The sequence below is a fragment of the Zootermopsis nevadensis genome, unplaced genomic scaffold, assembly GCF_977971745.1.
Source record: "Zootermopsis nevadensis isolate Lab colony 2312 unplaced genomic scaffold, Znev_1.0 Znev_ptg000020l, whole genome shotgun sequence".
NCBI classification, from domain to species: Eukaryota; Metazoa; Arthropoda; class Insecta; order Blattodea; family Termopsidae; genus Zootermopsis; species Zootermopsis nevadensis.
The window spans coordinates 11,975,126-11,991,693 of record NW_028259152.1 but is presented as its reverse complement, the minus strand read 5'-3'; the positions used below and the strand labels follow the sequence as shown (position 1 = coordinate 11,991,693).

The 16,568-nt window shown below is 36.1% G+C and overlaps 2 protein-coding genes across 6 annotated transcripts in view; both read left to right on the top strand.

Moving 5' to 3' along the window:
* LOC147873299 (anaphase-promoting complex subunit cdc20-like) overlaps positions 1-10,614 on the top strand; it is a 30,070-nt gene extending 19,456 nt beyond the window's left edge. For 3 of the 5 annotated variants that reach the window (XR_015535912.1, XR_015535913.1, XR_015535914.1), the window contains 7 exons: positions 249-367; positions 2,455-2,571; positions 3,975-4,121; positions 4,966-7,287; positions 8,082-8,220; positions 8,851-8,952; positions 10,202-10,614. Coding sequence is in view for 2 of the 5 variants with exons in the window: in XM_087351768.1 (XP_087207894.1) it covers positions 8,101-8,220; positions 8,851-8,952; positions 10,202-10,288 (309 nt within the window). In the remaining 3 variants the exon portion in view is untranslated. Of the gene's footprint in view, positions 1-248; positions 368-2,454; positions 2,572-3,974; positions 4,122-4,965; positions 8,221-8,850; positions 8,953-10,201 lie in introns of those variants that run through there. The other 2 variants (XM_087351767.1, XM_087351768.1) reach the window with 2 other exon arrangements.
* Positions 10,615-13,607: 2,993 nt separating this feature from the next.
* On the top strand, positions 13,608-15,465 carry LOC147873298 (eukaryotic translation initiation factor 4 gamma 3-like). The gene is made up of 3 exons (XM_087351938.1): positions 13,608-13,769; positions 14,268-14,483; positions 15,373-15,465. Exons 1-3 carry the CDS (start codon positions 13,608-13,610, stop codon positions 15,463-15,465), a joined length of 471 nt encoding a protein of 156 aa, XP_087208064.1.
* The last annotated feature ends 1,103 nt before the right edge of the window (positions 15,466-16,568 follow it).

The window sequence follows — 16,568 nt, the reverse complement described above, 5'->3', positions numbered from 1 at the left end:
GTTAAATTGGAGTATGTTTCATAGCTTAAATGGAACTTTTAAAAAATGTGTGCTCCTTCTTTCAGTTCAATGCAGAATGAAGATATTCTAAGCTTTATTTCATATTGCATGAATCCTTTGTTTCAACAATTGTGACTATAGTGCAAAGCTGATTTAATTTTTCATAATTTTTTTCTTGTAATTCTTAAGAGGGTAAGTAATTTCAGTTTATGAAACTTTGATAATGACACTTATTTTCTTTTAATTAGCAAGACGAGCCTGAATATATCCAAGAAAACAGCTTCTACTTCATATAATTCAAGCTTATCGAAGACTCCAAACAAGTTGAATGTGACAGGGAAATGCATTGCAACACAAGAAACAGCTGGTAAAATATATATACATATATATGTTTATAACTTGTAACATACATGTTTCATTAGGACGAGAAACCTATTTACTTCTCTGTCCAAATCTGCTATTTCCTTGGCAATAGTAATCTTTTCTTCATTCTCTGTGTTACTGAGAAAGAGGGCATTAGTTTTGTATAATGTGAAATTGGGGTTTTCAGTAGATTCTAATTGATATCAAAATAATCTCTTTATGCACTACCTTCTAGTCAAGTTAACATACTCTTACAAGGACATCTGGTCAGTTGATACCCACCAGTTTTGGCTCCTGTTTTTCAGTATTGCTCTGGCCCCTCCTGTGACTTCTTGGCCAACATATTTGTTGATACTTTACAAGTTCTTTGAAAAACACAGTTTTATTTTCCTCTTGCTTTACTGTTATTTCAGAAGGCATCCCTGCATTGCTTGCCATATCTCAGTTTGTAGCAGTTGTTTGGCTATGGTGCAGGCAACTCAGGTTTGATTCTCCATCAGGCTTTTACAATCATCAAGTCTACAGTGGCTTTGGGAACTCAAATTTAATTTATTTTCTTATGTGTTTGCAAATTTTCTTTCTCTGTTCTTTCATTAAAATTCAAGAATGAGAGGTGTACATTTGGTTTCTCAGTGTGAAAGGTCAAAAGTACACCAGTATTTTATAACAGAGAAGCTTTATATGATGCACTGTGAGGATAGTATCAAGCATGTTACACTAGGATGACTTGGTTGTGGATGGTGATTATTTTAAATGCAACAGAAACACAAAACATTTGTGACATCACAAACATCAAACAAATGCTTGCCTGCTTGCTGCATTTGCATTTTCAGATTGTTACTTCAAACTTCACATAATGCTATTGATATGGCAGCATACTATGCAGACCTTGTAATTATGGAAACAGGTGCTTGTGATTGGTTTTGTATGAGTGTGTTCCTTTTTTTAGTCTTCCTTATTAGATAGTTCATAAATAACTGCAATGAGAACCTGACAATCCTGCAACATTGCAATGTAGTTTTTAACTTGTTTATAAAAATACTCATTGTGGTGTACATTTTAGCAGTATTATTTCATTGAACATGTAGACATAATTTTCTTCACCTAAGTACTTGTCATTATTAGTCTGTTGTCACCAGGAATCAAGAATTTGCAGAAATTTAAGCATCTCCTCATATGTATTTGATTTTTTTTTTAAGAACAATTGTGTTTTTGTGTTTTTCAGATTTCCTCATTTTATTATAGTTACAGAGAGTTTACAAATTTCTGTGATAAATGCTTTAATTTATTTTACAGATACAAGAATTAAATAAACTGCTTTTGCATAAGAATATGAAAGCTAGCAGTTAGATTGATAATCAGATACTCTGAAAAGGTGTTACTATGTAATAACTGAATTATGGACGTAACACATTGAGGAATTAACTGCACTCTCGTTCACAAATGTGAATGAAGAAAGAAAATAAATAAATACAAAGGGATAAAAAATAAATAACAATTTATGACTTCCAAAACATTTATAGACGTGATGATTTGAAGGATATTTCGTGGGGAATTTGACCCTTGTCACCTGTACTATAGGTAAACACACTTCCAGCTGAGCTATTGCAGACAACACAAGTGTACATCCTTTTGTGAGACTTATCACGTAAAAGTAAAGGTCATGGAAAATAACATTTTGTATTAGAGAGACTAAGTGGATGGCTGACACAATATTTTGGTGATAAAGTCAGAGGAGGGTCCATTGCCATCATGGAATATCTTGGGCAAAACTATGAGGTAAGGTCTGTGCTAACAGGGGATGTCCTGCAAGTAGTGGCCAAAGGATTAATGGTGGTATGACAAATATGCTGTTGATTGGTGTGTGTTATTTACAAATTGGCAAGCCAGTTAATTGGCTGTGGGTTTTTGTGTGGCCGATAAAAGGTGATTCCTGTAAGATTCATAATAGATGACAAATTAAAATAAATATTAAATGTGTCAGTGAAATGTATACTTGATGTCTTTTCATATTTTATTTATTTGGGAGTCTGTAGTTTATGTGTACATTATTGTTAAATAGTATTTTAACCATTTTCTGTATTTTAACAGGTGCTTGTTCATATTCAACAACACCAGCATCAGGCAAAAGATCCAAGACTCCGATCGGTGGTGATCGATTTATTCCTGTTAGAAGTGCACCCAATTTTGAACTTTGCACATTATAAGGTAATAAATATGTTGGTGTTTGTGAAACATGCAGGTTGTAATGGTTGTGGACCTTGAGAGATTACATCATGATATGTGAAATGTTTGAAAACTGTGTTGAGTCACTAAACACGTGATGTTTCCTGGTACAGTAAAACCTCTCTAACTTGGACACTTGCGGTTCCACGATAATGTGTCCAACTTACAGAGGTGTCCAGGATAGAGGGAAAGGAGGAAATTGTCCTTTCAAATTGTGGTGTAATTACAATGTGGTAATTGTAAAGTATTATGGAGCCCTTCCCAAAAAGGAAATTATTGATAAGAAAAATCAAAAGGGTAAATTAGTTTTTTACAAATTTTGTTTTCATTAAATTAAACTTGCATGGATAAGCTAAAAGTGAAGGACACCAATACTTTATGTTTACAGACAGTGTAACCTATTTACTTACATAATCTAACTACTGTAGGCGTGCTTGAATTAAGAATAATTTTTAATGCCAATAATAATAATCTTTTGAAACCCACTCTCATGGTTGCACAAATGTTCAGAATGTATTTTTTTTAATTGTACTTATGGCAGTAGCTCAACATATGATGTCACTTATTTATTGTAAAAAAGTCCATCACAAGACACTGCTGTTTTGCTTTTATCTTGCAATTTGCCATCCCCTTTCGAATTTTCGTCACAATCCGAATAAAGTTTCAACCATTCCTTGTTGATTATGAGCGAAAGCATACCATTCCAATTTCTGTTAACACTGTTTAACTCAGTTGCAAGCACAGTACTGATATAGTTAAAACTCCAGTAAAGGGTTCAACAAAAGAATAACTATACACTTTCACTGCATTCCAATGATGTGCTCAATGTCTCACACCTTCAACCATAAGGTAATCCTCAGGTAGAAGACATTCATAAGTCATAAATTCAAAACAACAAAATACTAACTGTAAACGTTTCCCATAAAAGCATTGAAGCTAAGTGCATGAACCTGTCCAACTTACAACAAAAGGGGTGACCAAGTTCCAGGATAAAGGGGTGTCCAAGATATAGGGTATTGTGGCAATGTAAAATTATAGGATGTCCGCCGGTTCCAATTAAAAGTGTCCAGCTAGAGGGGTTCTACTGTATTTCTGTAGTATATAGGGACTGTTCAAAATGTTGTCTTGTATGTGGTACAAGCAATTTTGAGGAATGTGGCATGATACATTGCTCTGAGAAGTGGGTAACTACCTACAAAAGTTACGTTCATTATTCATGTCAGTGTGTGTCAGAATAACAAAGAAAAATTTGGTTCAAGCTTGGGGAGTGGGGGGGGGGGGGGGGGGGTCAAAATTTGGCTGTGGAGAGTTAACTGTTATTTTATATTTATAATGTAATTTTAACTAAATTGAATTTATATGAAGTTGATGTGATTTCTTGTCAGGTGACCCAGGAACAACAACCAGATGATGAATTGATAAGCCTTTCACAGAAAGGATATCAGCGCTTCATGTCAGAGTATCTGTTTGGCGGAGATGTTAGAAATATGAGGCTTCTGTCATACAAGAACAAAGCACCAGGAAGGCCTGATGTAAGTTTTCTAGTTTTCTGTTTCACTGTAGTACAACAGGTATTTCATAGGTGATTGCCTCACCACAACGATTGTTACTCTTACTGCTTGCCAACTAAGAGAATTAGTGATACGATGTGGAAGGTCAGCACATATAGTAAAACCCAAAGTAGCATGTTGGAAACTGCAAATAACACATAACATTTTCTTATTTGTGTCAGGAATCTCATATGTGTGTGTTGTTTACAGACACTTCAATTCTGGATCATTTTCAGGTGATTTGTTGCTTGTTTTATAGGGCTAGATTGCTCGTGTATTTAGTTTTATCAGTATTTATTTTTAGATCAGTTTTTTGTTAGCCAGAGAATTTCTGCATTCATTAACAGGTATTTAGCACTTACAAGTTACAGTTAAACAAGTTAATCTAATAATGTCTTCAAATTGAAATATTTTAGAGCTGCATTTAGAGTGTAACCAAAAGTAAAATGTGGCTTCTATCTAAAAAGTTTGGTTCACCCTGTAATATAAATGTTCAACTACTGTGTTTTAAAAGTAGCTGTTATTTGAACAATGTGTTCTGAAAATTAATGGGCATCTTGTAAATCACTTGAGAAATTCTGCTATAACTACAAGTTATAATCTGATTTTAAAACTGTTTCTAAATATTTTATTAAATGTAGTTTTTCCAAGAAATAAATTTGTCTTGATGTTCTGTCAACATGTGTGACGAATATAAAAATTATTTATGCTATCTATTTTTTATAAACAATTTGTTAAGCTTATAAATAGTTCTAAAGTTGAGTTCTGTTTGTCACTTTTTTCATGGCATTATATTATAAACTCATTTATGTATATTCAATTGCAGGGATTCTTGGATCCTCTGAACGTCACGTACACAGTGCGGCAACTGGAAAACGGGACTGATGCTGGAAAAAAAATTATGGTTCCATGTATGAGCAATCTGAGCATTGTATATTCAAAGTAGCTTTCTCCTGCATCTACACACTGAAGGTCATTATACATTGCCGTCATTTGAGAACATAGTGTGAGCTGAAGTACACGTCTCTCTTGTGTGTGTGTGTGTGTGTTTGTTGTGAAGCAAGAATGGAACAAGGAGCTAACATCAAATTTTGTGTTCGGCTGGGCAAAAGTGCCACGGAAACGTTTTGAATGATGAAGCAAGTGTACAGAGATAATTGTCTGTTTCGTACACGTGTTTTTGAGTGGCATAACCGTTTCTGCCATGGAAGAGAATCATTGGAAGACGATGAACATCCTTGCCCAGCAAAAATGATTTGAACACCAGAGTTGATTGAAAAGGTGCGGGAAATAATCACCAACAACCGATGTGCAACACTTCGAATGATTTCAGAAGATCTGTGCGTTAATAAGGAAACCATTCGACAAATAATAACTCAGGATTTGAAAAAAGTAAGGTCTGTGCACGGTTTGTTCCACATTCATTAACAGACGATCAACCACAGCTCGTGAGTTGATCACTGCAGGGAACTCATTGATGCCACTGAAAACAAACCCAACTTCCTGAATTCGATCGTTACGGGTGACGAGACGTGGTGTTTCCAGTACGACCCCGAAACAAAGCTACAAATTGCGGAGTAGAAGTCAGCAAACTCTCCCCGAGCTAAGAAAGATCAAAAATCAAAACAATGATAATCATTTTCTACGACAGCGAGGGAATTGTGCACAAAGAGTTCATACCCAGTGGCGAGACAGTTACTGCTGCCTACTATCTTTACATTTTGAAACGTTTGCTTCACAGAACCTGTCGTGTTCGGCGTCAGTATCGAGAAGATGGCAGTTGGTTCCTGTTACAAGACAAAGCGCCAAGCCATAAGGCTCACATTGTTAGGGAGTTTTTGGTCACCAAAAAAGTCTGTGTATTGTCGCATCCACCGTACGAGGTGCGATCGGAAGGTTTCCAGACTGTGCGTATAAAAACCCGTACACTTATCTCAGGTATTAAATTCATCCATCACCCTCGAAGTAGTTCCCCTGGGAGTGAACACAATGATCCCAGCGCCGCTGCCAAGCCTGGAAGCATCCCTGGAAATCTTTCTTTGTCAGCCTGTCAAGCACCATCTGCGATTCTGCCTGAATCTCTTGCCAAAGACTCGCCAAAACGGTTACGAAACCTATGAAATGCTAAAGCAAGCATTTGAGGAGTCCGCAATGGGTCGTGCACAAACTTTTGTGTGGCATTCATGTTTTAAAAATGGCCGAACCTCTGTCGATGATGACGAGCGTTCTGGATGACCATCTTCGAGCACAACGCCCGAAAATGTTACGAAGATTCGGCAGGCCATTCACGAAGATCGATGGCGTACCATCAACGACTTGTGCGACATTGTTGGGATAGGCTATGGGAGGTTGCGTGAAGATGTGAGACGGAAGCGGCTGGCAAAGTGGCGAAACCACATCTGGCTGCTGCATCATGACAACGCGCCAGCGCACACCGCCCTCAAAGTTCGGCAGTTTTTGGCCTCAAACATCATGGCCGTCATCCTGCACCCTCCTTAGCTCCGTGTGACTTCTTCCTCTTCCCAAAGATGAAAATTCAGCTAAAGGGAAGGAGATTTGAGACGATAGAAGAGATTCAGGCAGAATCGCAGATGGTGCTTGACAGGCTGACAAAGAAAGATTTCCAGGCTTGGCAGCGGCGCTGGGATCGTTGTGTTCACTCCCAGGGGAACTACTTCGAGGATGATGGATGAATTTAACACCTGAGATAAGTGTACGGATTTTTATATGCGCAGTCTTGAAACTTTCCGATCGCACCTCGTATTCACCAGACTTAGCACTGTGTGACTTCTTTTTGTTTCCAAAACTCAAATCACCAGTGAAAGGCTGTTATTTTGATGACATGGACACCATTCAAAGGGCTGTAACAAGAGTACTGAACAGATTTCCAGACACGGCCACCCGCCATTCCTCCCAGTTGCTTCATGGTCGTTGTGTGCAGCGTGTAGGTGCAGGAGGAAGCTACTTTGAATAAACAATGCTCAGATTGCTCATACATGGAACCATTATTTTTTTCCAGCATCAGTCCCGTTTTCCAGTTGCCGCACTGTGTATTCCACGGCACGACCTTCAGGAAAGATTTTGACTCGATATTTTCCACAAAGTCCAGACATAATTCTTCATGCTCCTGACATTGTGGATGACTATTGTAAGTTGGTATTTATGTATCTTGTAAGAAATCAAATTTGAATGTTTTATCAGCAGATGTTTGTAACGATTAAGCTTCCATAAGGTCAATGGACAAGGTCGAAAAGCCCAACAATCAAAACTTAAAATTTAGGTGTAGAGTGGAATACAGGCCTCTATCATGACACTTAATGGTTGCCTCAAAGGGAAGTTTAAAAACAATAGACTTAGAGCTGGTAAATTTTTCTTCGCTCATCTCAATTACCTATGTAGTAATAAAGCAGACACCTAATGCTTGTAATTGGTTCATAAATATGATGGAAGCGAGACCAGAGCCTTATCTAAGAATGAACATTATTTTATTCTGAGTAATAGCAGTGGTACAGATGACATGTGTGATTTTGGTTTTTGAGAATAAGTCGTATCGAATGTTGAAGGTGTTCCAGCTTTTCGGCAGTGTTTTCCTGAAAGGTGACATTATACACTGCAGTTATGATGCTTATTCTAATCCATTGATATTAGGTTATAATTCAAGGCCTTTTATTTCTGGTTGGAGAGAATATTTTGGAAGTCAGGTGTTTGTATTGACTTTTCTTTGTGTGTCAATTAAGGGCATTTACAGAAGATTGAAGGAGTTTCATTATTTCATGCAACTTATTTGAAGAAAACCCTTGGTGCCACTTATGGTGGTTTTAGTGGATATATTTATTTATAATATTACCTTAACAAATCAGCACTTCAGTACAGTTCATTTCCAGAAACCCTAGCTAATAATCTGGTGATTTTCTCCACATAATGAACATTTGTGCAATGCAGTTTTCAATATACTGTATGCATGGCATGGTGCCCATGGCAGCCTAGCAGATTGGCAAGCAGTGGTGGAACAGGTGACAGATGCATTCGCTTTTGGAATTGCAATACTTGTTGTTTCAACACCATCGACACCAAGTCTCAGGTAAGTCCTGGATATTTACTGTATTTAAGACCCCTTGACTGCCATGACTATAGAAAATACATAACTGCTTAGGCTGATGCACTGTTAAATTTGGTAGGTACAGTAGCACATCTATAGTTATTAAGTGAATAATTATTGTTTTATTTAAAAATCTAGGCAGCCATGTTGCTGTTGTGTCAAAACCCAGCATTTCAGAGACACTGATAATGGAGACGGAGCTAGTCTCTGAAACATTGATTTTTCACTCCACATTGACATGTCTGGTCATTTGAGAAGATTTTATAACAAATAAGTAACGTGACTTGTGTTTGTCAATTTACAAACATCTCAAATGTGTGGACTGTTGCCTAACTACTGTATGATTATCTTGTTGAAGCTTGTAATAAAATGGCCATTACCTTCATATTCAACTACTGTCTTCTGTTTGTTAGACATTATTACCACTAAGGGAAGGTTTATGAATGAAAAGTCTTGTTTTGTGTGTTAAACATTTTTTCATCCTCTTAGTTGATAATTGTCTTGAATTTTTAAATCTGTCAGTCATTTGTCTCCTTGGACTGGGTTATTTAGTGGATTTTGTTAGTTCCTTGAATCCACTGAAATATTTACACTGTAAAAAATGTCTTACAGCTATGTGGTCTTCAGTGGTCAGCTACATACAGAGAACTCATCTCAAGTCATGGTTATGCAAATAATCAACTAACTATCTGGAAATATCCATCAATGACAAAGGTAAATGATCATAATCTTAGTGAGATAAAATGTTAATAGAGAAGCGATTGAAAATGAATTGGTTATTTCTGAAAGTTTAGTATTGGGAGATGCCTACGAAAGTTCACTCAGGATATTTTCATGTATTTTAAAATTATACATATATAATTGGTTAGTTGGAAGATAGATTTATTTCACACTTATTTTTGAGCATCCTGTGGCTGAGATTTAATTCTTGTAGAACAGGCTCGTGTTACCAGCCACTTTTGTATATTATTGTCTGACTTAGTGTTTAGCTCCAAAAACATGATGTTTCTGATGCCCAATCAGGCACCCATTAACAAATATTTTGTAACCAAAATCTTCTTCCCTCACTCTCTTCCCATGAAAACCTGAAATCTCAGAAAATGTTTTTCCAATACTGCCATGGCAAACTTTGTAATTTATGATTATTTTGATATTGTTCCCATCACCTTTACTCTGCCGTGCTTGAGGGAATGAAAGAATAAAATGGGGTGGTTTTCCTGGCCTCTCAATTTGGTCTCAACCCACAACTCCTATGTTTCTTCCTCTTGACCTTCCCTCTCTCTCTGTTGTGTTTCTTAACCTGTCATTCCCATCTTTATCACAGCCTCCATTGTGAACATTTTCCTTTCACTTTCATGTTCAAAGCCTTCTTTGGGATTTGTCTATTATTCATTCTTAATAAACCATTGCCCATACCATCTCTTTCTGTTCTTTGTTAGTTTTTCTTCCATGGCATTTAACTTAGATTCTCTTTCATTTTTTTTAATTTTTTATCGTATCTCTTATAGTTTATAGGTCTGTTCTTCTTAAAAATTGCATCTCTGCTGCCATTAATCTAGTAGTTCAGAATTTTACTATTTAACATAAGAATTATAATCCTTAGATGCCTATTAATTTGGATTGAAACTTTTATTTTCATCATTGCACTGGGTGAATGTTTTAAATTTGTACAGGGACCACAGACGTTAATAACTCCTGTGGTCCCCGTACAAATTTATAAAGTATTTCCATAAAATATTTTTAATCTAAATATCAGACAGGATCTTGTCGTCCAAACAAAACACTAACACAATACGAATACCAGTACCACCTTCTGCAGGCAGAGTCAGTTTGTATTTTTACTGCAAGAGTTAATTGGTCCCATGCCAAACCCCAAAGCTGGAGAACTGGTCCTTGTGTAATTTTATCAATAAAATTATAGCATTGATTAAGTTAATTAAATCAAGTCTTGAATTAATTTCAGGTTGCTGAATTAACTGGACACAGCACGGGTATTGCAACTGGCTATGTCTCCAGATGGAAGCACAGTGTTGTCTGCTGGTGCAGATGAAACTTAAGATTGTGGAAATGTTTTGCTCCTCATCCTGCCAAGAAGAAGAAAGAGATAAGAGACTCTAAGGCTGCTCCGAGCATGTTTAAGGGAATTCGATGATGAAATTTGGTCACACAGATTATAATGTATCTATTGAAATCCTGATGTTGAGTGAACAAATAATTTGTTGTTATTGTGAACTGTCTAGTAACTTACATAAATGTTCAAGTTGCGTACTTATGTGGAGTGATATGCAGGAATGCTTGTGATATTTGTGATATGTACATTGATTTGTTTTATTTATTCAATTTTATTAGTTTATTAAATGGTTTAAATTATTACAACAGTATTTTTTTATTTGTGGCGTTCAGTTTTCACCCACCTGTTCACAGTGGTCACTTTTATGAATGTATTAATACAATCTTATTCCTGGAAAATTGTATTAGTAATATTCATACTTTATATGGTGACGTTCAGAAACCGTAAAATCATTACATCTCTGTTAGGAAAGCCGGATACCACTTTCCTGGAGGACAGTAATCAGGGAAGTTTGTTATTCATTTTGATAATTCAAATTAATTGTATATGCAATGGACAATGTCTGACGTAATATTGGTATAATGAATGAACCATTGTTATGAACTTGTAGTGGATCAGCCTGTGCCTTACTGGTTAATTACATATTATATATTACAACAGTGTAAGGTTTTTTCTCCATTAAAGCAACTTACAAGGCTGGTAGCCCAAGAACAATTCATTAAACTTTCCTTATTCATTTTTATGTACACTGACTGGTACATTTTTCTCCAAAAGCTGTTCTGCAATTCTAGCAGAATAATGTAGAAAAATTTATGGGCATCAGTTTAGGCTGTAGCTCAGCTTTCCTTGTGTTCAAAAATTGTTATAATGTGGAAAGGTTGAGAATTTCTCCTCTTTGAGAATGCAGGAGTGATGAAGTACCTGACTTAAGATAAGGGTCAATTCTGGGCTTTTGTGAACATGGTAATGAACACTGCCTGATGTTTCATAACATCACAGAGTTTCGTGAACAGCTAAATAAAAAAATGTAGTTTGTTAGTCAGGACTTGTCATAAGATATTGAAATTTGCGTTCAATCTCTGAGTGAAATATGTCAGACTGTATTCTGGTATCATTAATACCCAATGTTATTTTTCTTTCTTGTAGGAAAGAACATGAAATAACTCTAAGGCAACTAGAGTACAATTTTTTATCCATCATAAAGAACACATGAAAATGGCTCTTTGTTGAATTTTGCTTCACTAGTGTTAGAGCATTAGCTGTACTATCAGGTGCATAACCATTACTTTATATTCATACTTTGTTCTTTGTTATATTACATTTGGCACACTTGTATAATATCCCTCTCCTAGCAATCTATTTATTTCTTCTGTGAATATGTTGTAGAGTGAGACTTTACTGGTACACACTATGGAAGAGCACATGCTAATGAATGGCATTTGACAAGACAGCTTCAGATTTTCTCCTTGTCACTACATCCAGACTGGCCACCCTAGTCTTTTATGTAGTGGGTACTGGGAACTCTTTCCCCAAGGAATGAAGTGGCCAGAGTTTGAAGCTGTTCACTTTTCTCCATCTAGTGTTCATGTGCCTTACTTCCATGTTTACACATATTCAAGGCAAGGGAACAACTTTATATTTTGCTTCTACATATTAATGTAAAGTTTTGTTTTCTTGGCGGCAGTTTTAATTATCGGTTTGGGGGGTGTATTAAGACTTGGTTTTACCTACTGAATGTAAATATTTTTATATATCACAAGGAGCTAATTTTTTCCTTATTTTACAATTTAATACAGTGCCAGGAACCATTATAAACCCAACTGCTGAGAAATTGGATGTGATTGGCACGAGGCTGGAGGCCTGCCAGCCTCGTGTTAAAGTTCAAAGTAATAAAACAACTTCATCAACAGAAACATCGAATAGTAGTCAGGACATTACAAAGAAGTCATCAGATGTGTCAAGCAGAGTCCATGATTGTAAAAAAGAAACCAGTTCATTTGTTAGTGGAGAGGAAGGAAGACAGAAATCAAAATTACAAAATGAGAAATCACAACCAAAGTTGTTGCTGAAGCGTGACAATAAACTGAATTGTATGTTCCTCTAAAACTTTGGTAAACTGTCTATAAGACTGAGTACACTGTGTATCACATGTATGTTATAAATCAACTTGTGAAGGGTTATTTAGAAGGAAAGATACTTGCTGCAAATTGGTTGAAGAGTTTGCTTACTGCTTTTTAGAGCTTGAGTTAAACACATGCAGTTTTACATTGCATTTTCCTGAGAAACTAAATGTTATTTTTCTTTCATTACAGGTATGAAATTTTCTTTACCCACTAAGAGACAAATTGGGAGTGACACAGAAGATCCAGTATTTAAAAAGACGAAAATGGCATATAGTTCGGCCAGTGATCCAGAAGCCACTGATGTATTTAAATCCTTGTTCACATCCCATCAGAAAGCACATGTCTGAAAAACATGTCTGTGATTTTAGTATTTAGTTTTACCTTTATTTCATTGGTTTTGTAGATTTCCATTATGTTTTGTAATAATAGATTTGGGATGTTTTTCTCTTGAAGTATTTTGAACAATAATGGTCTGTTTACGATATCAAAGGGTTTTTTCGATATCTAAAAAGGCCATACGTGTTTCTAAATTAAATTCCTATGTTCATTCTATTAGCAGTTCCAAAGTAAATATACCAGCATGCTGCACAGACTCAAGTATGTTCCTAGCATTCATTTAAGGACAGGATCCTGGAAACATTCAATAATGCTGTATCTGCCCCAATGCAAGATGGCTGAAAGGAACAGTCCTGTGCTAAGAAACACGTAGTAGTCTAACTAACTAGGTGGCTTATTGAAACTGAAGGTTCATCACCAAATTAAGCAACAGGCAAAATTGAAGGTTCTATATTTTAATCTTTATGCTCTTAAAGATCAGACATTTCGATCTGAGAAGCTGCAAGCATTTCCGGAATTCGTCTCCTCCTAATTTCCTCATCACTTCTTATTGGAACTTTGTCACACTAAAAAATAAACTTTCTTTTGTTTGGTGTTTGATTTTAGAAGCAATGTTTACCTTTCCAAGTGTTTAATTGCATATAATGAGTATGCATTGTAATTATATTTCACAATAGACATTGGCTTCTCATAACAACAGACTTCTTCCTCGGTGTAGACAAAACGCGGCTGGACGGCGCATGCAGAGCAACTGGCTCTAGGTTTTAATCATCTCTATGAAGGCTTTAAGGAAGTAAGACATGTTTCGCTTTATTTCTGTGTTTGCGTTCTGTCAGAAGATGAGAGGGAACTTGATGTTGCAGGAGCTGTTCCAGAAGGTTCGCAGTTTGCTCAACAAACTCACGCCTGAGAAGTTTGACAGACTTGTTTCCCAGGTCCAGGCTCTGCCAATTGACAGCAGCGATCGTCTGAAGGGCGTCATCGATCTCGTATTTGAAAAGGTGAGGCACCGGTCTTTAGCAGCTGATACATTCAGACAGAGACGTCATATTGATAGAAATTCCCTTCTTTTGAAACTTTGCAGCTCAATTTCTTAAATACTGAAGTTATCCTCAGTGTAGTATTGGAGGTGCTAGGGGCAAGTGAAAATTATAATTGTTACTGATAACTATGATAATAATCTTAAAAACCAGTAGGCTGATTGTTCTCTCTTTAAATTCACCTCCAAGCTTATGATTTATCTGTACTCATCTAAAAATGTTTGTCAATATCGGTTTATCTTATGCAAGAAAATTAAGGCTGTCGTGAAATGTGTCTTGCATCTGACTGAGATTTTGAGTTTCTCAGGTTTAAGGGATAAAGATTTACTTTTGTTGAAGCTTCATTTAGGTGGCCATCATTTCATAAATTTAGTTTATGTAACGTGTGTTCATTAGAGTTATTGTTTTTCATAAATATAACATAAGAGCAAAGTGAAAAAGTTGTGTTTTTATGTGCAGGCTGTTGATGTACCAAACTTCGCCGAGACTTATGCACGAATGTGCAAGGTTCTCTCCAGCATAAAAGTTCCGGCACAGCGTGGGAACAAGGATGAACCAGAGGTCACCTTCAGGAAGTTGCTGCTAGGTCGATGCCGGGCCAAATTTGAAAAGAATTCTGAAGCAGACATAAATCGAGAAGCCAGACAGAAAGAGATTCAGGAAACAGCAGCTCCAGTAAGTTCTTCTCTAATGTCTTTGTCTACGGTCGTGTGTTAATACGCTTCTGTCCACAGATTGGGAATAGCTCCGTCTGCTCGATCGAATGGAATAGATGTCTCCCCCTTTTTGCTTGAAGACTAATTTCTATCATTTCAAAAATTATTATTCATTATGTTGTTACATTAGTTTTACTTTTCCAGGTCCTTAACTTCCTATAATGAGGACTTAATGTACTAATATTTTTTTTCCAAAAGTCGTAAACTCTCATAATAATGGACTCCTGCTGCACTTCCACTTGACATTTCTCATTAGCTTATGAAGTTCCGATCCGAGTATCCGATTAATATTATAAAAGTTACAAGTTGATTTAATATGTTGTAATAATTCGCGTTTTCAGCTTGTGAAAAGCACAATTCTGTTTTAAACTTCTTTAGCGTGCAGTGACCACGGAATATGTCGGTGATTATCGCAGCAACTAATAAATGTGTGAATACATACGACGCTATGTTATTCACAGAGAGACTTGAGGTTTGATGGTTGTTTGAAGACGTCTTATCATACACATGTTGTATATTATAAAAACTATTTCCTTATAGTTATTCAAGCATGATGTAACTCGAACAACATATTCCTGTCAAAATTACGTTTAAACGTTATGATACAAACAGTATTTAGTGCCAGATAGCTCTGAACGTAAAAAGCAAAACATTAGTCCACCAGTACAATAAAGGTCGTAGAAACGTTTGTCAGAAATGGTGGTTCATAAACTTAAATGGAAATGTGTCAAATTATTATAAACATGTACATTAGGGTTAGATATTCATTGGTTTAAAGTAGCACATTTGTCCGATTAATATTATTTAAGTTACAGGCTGATTTAATGTGTCATATTTCGCGTTTTCAGCCTGCGAGAAGCACAATTCTCTATCAACGTTCATCGGCGTGCAGCGACCACGTAGTGTGTCGGGGATTATCGCAGCAACTAATATGTGTGTGAATACATATGATGCAATGTTTTTCACAGACAGACTTGAGTTTTGATGTTTGTTTGAAGACGTCTTATCATATACATGTTTTATATTAAAAACACTATTATTTTGAGGTATTCAAGCATGATGTAACTCGAACATCACATTCCTTTGAAAATTACGTAGAAACTTTATGATACAAACAGTTTATAGTGCTAGATAAATCAGAACATAAAAAGCAAAACATTAGTCCACCAGTACAGTACAGGTCGTAAAAAAGAATGTCAGAAATGGTGGTTCATAAACTTAAATGGAAATGTTTCAAATTATTATAAACATGTACATTAGGGTTAGATATTCATTGGTTTAAAATAGCACATTTATCCGAGTAATATTATTTAAGTTACAGGCTGATTTAATGTGTTGTCATATTTCGCGTTTTCAGCTCGTGAAACGCACAATTCTGTTACAACGTACATTAGCATGCAGCGACCACGTGGTATGTCGGGGAATACCTCAGCACCTAAGATGTGTGTGAATACATACGACGCTATGTTATTCACAGACAGACTTGTGGTTTATTGGTTGTTTAAAGACGTCTTATCATACACATATTTTATAATATAAACACTTTTTCCTTAGAGTTATTCAAACATGATGTTGGTGTGTAGCGGCCACGTAGTTTGTCGGGGATTATTGCAGGAACTAAGAAGTGAGTGAATTCATACCATGCAATGTTATTCACAGACATATTAGAGTTTTCATGGTTGTTTTTAAGACGTCTTATCATACATATTTTGCATATTTGAAACACTATTTCCTTCTAGATATTAAAACATAATGTTACTCGAACATCATATTCCTTTCATTATTACGTATTAACAGTAATATACAATCAGTATTTAGTGGTACTGGAATCAGATCGTAAAAAGAAATATATTACTTCCCGGCTACATAACAGACAGTTCTTATCGAAGCTACAGTTCCCGCAGCCGGATCATAGTCAACACGCTCGCCCGGTACCACGTGTTTTAGACTGGTTTCTTTATCACAAACTGTTTCGTGGTTATTGATAATGAGTGTTCAATAATTCTGTGTGCTGACTATTTTTTGTTATGATAATTAGCAAAGG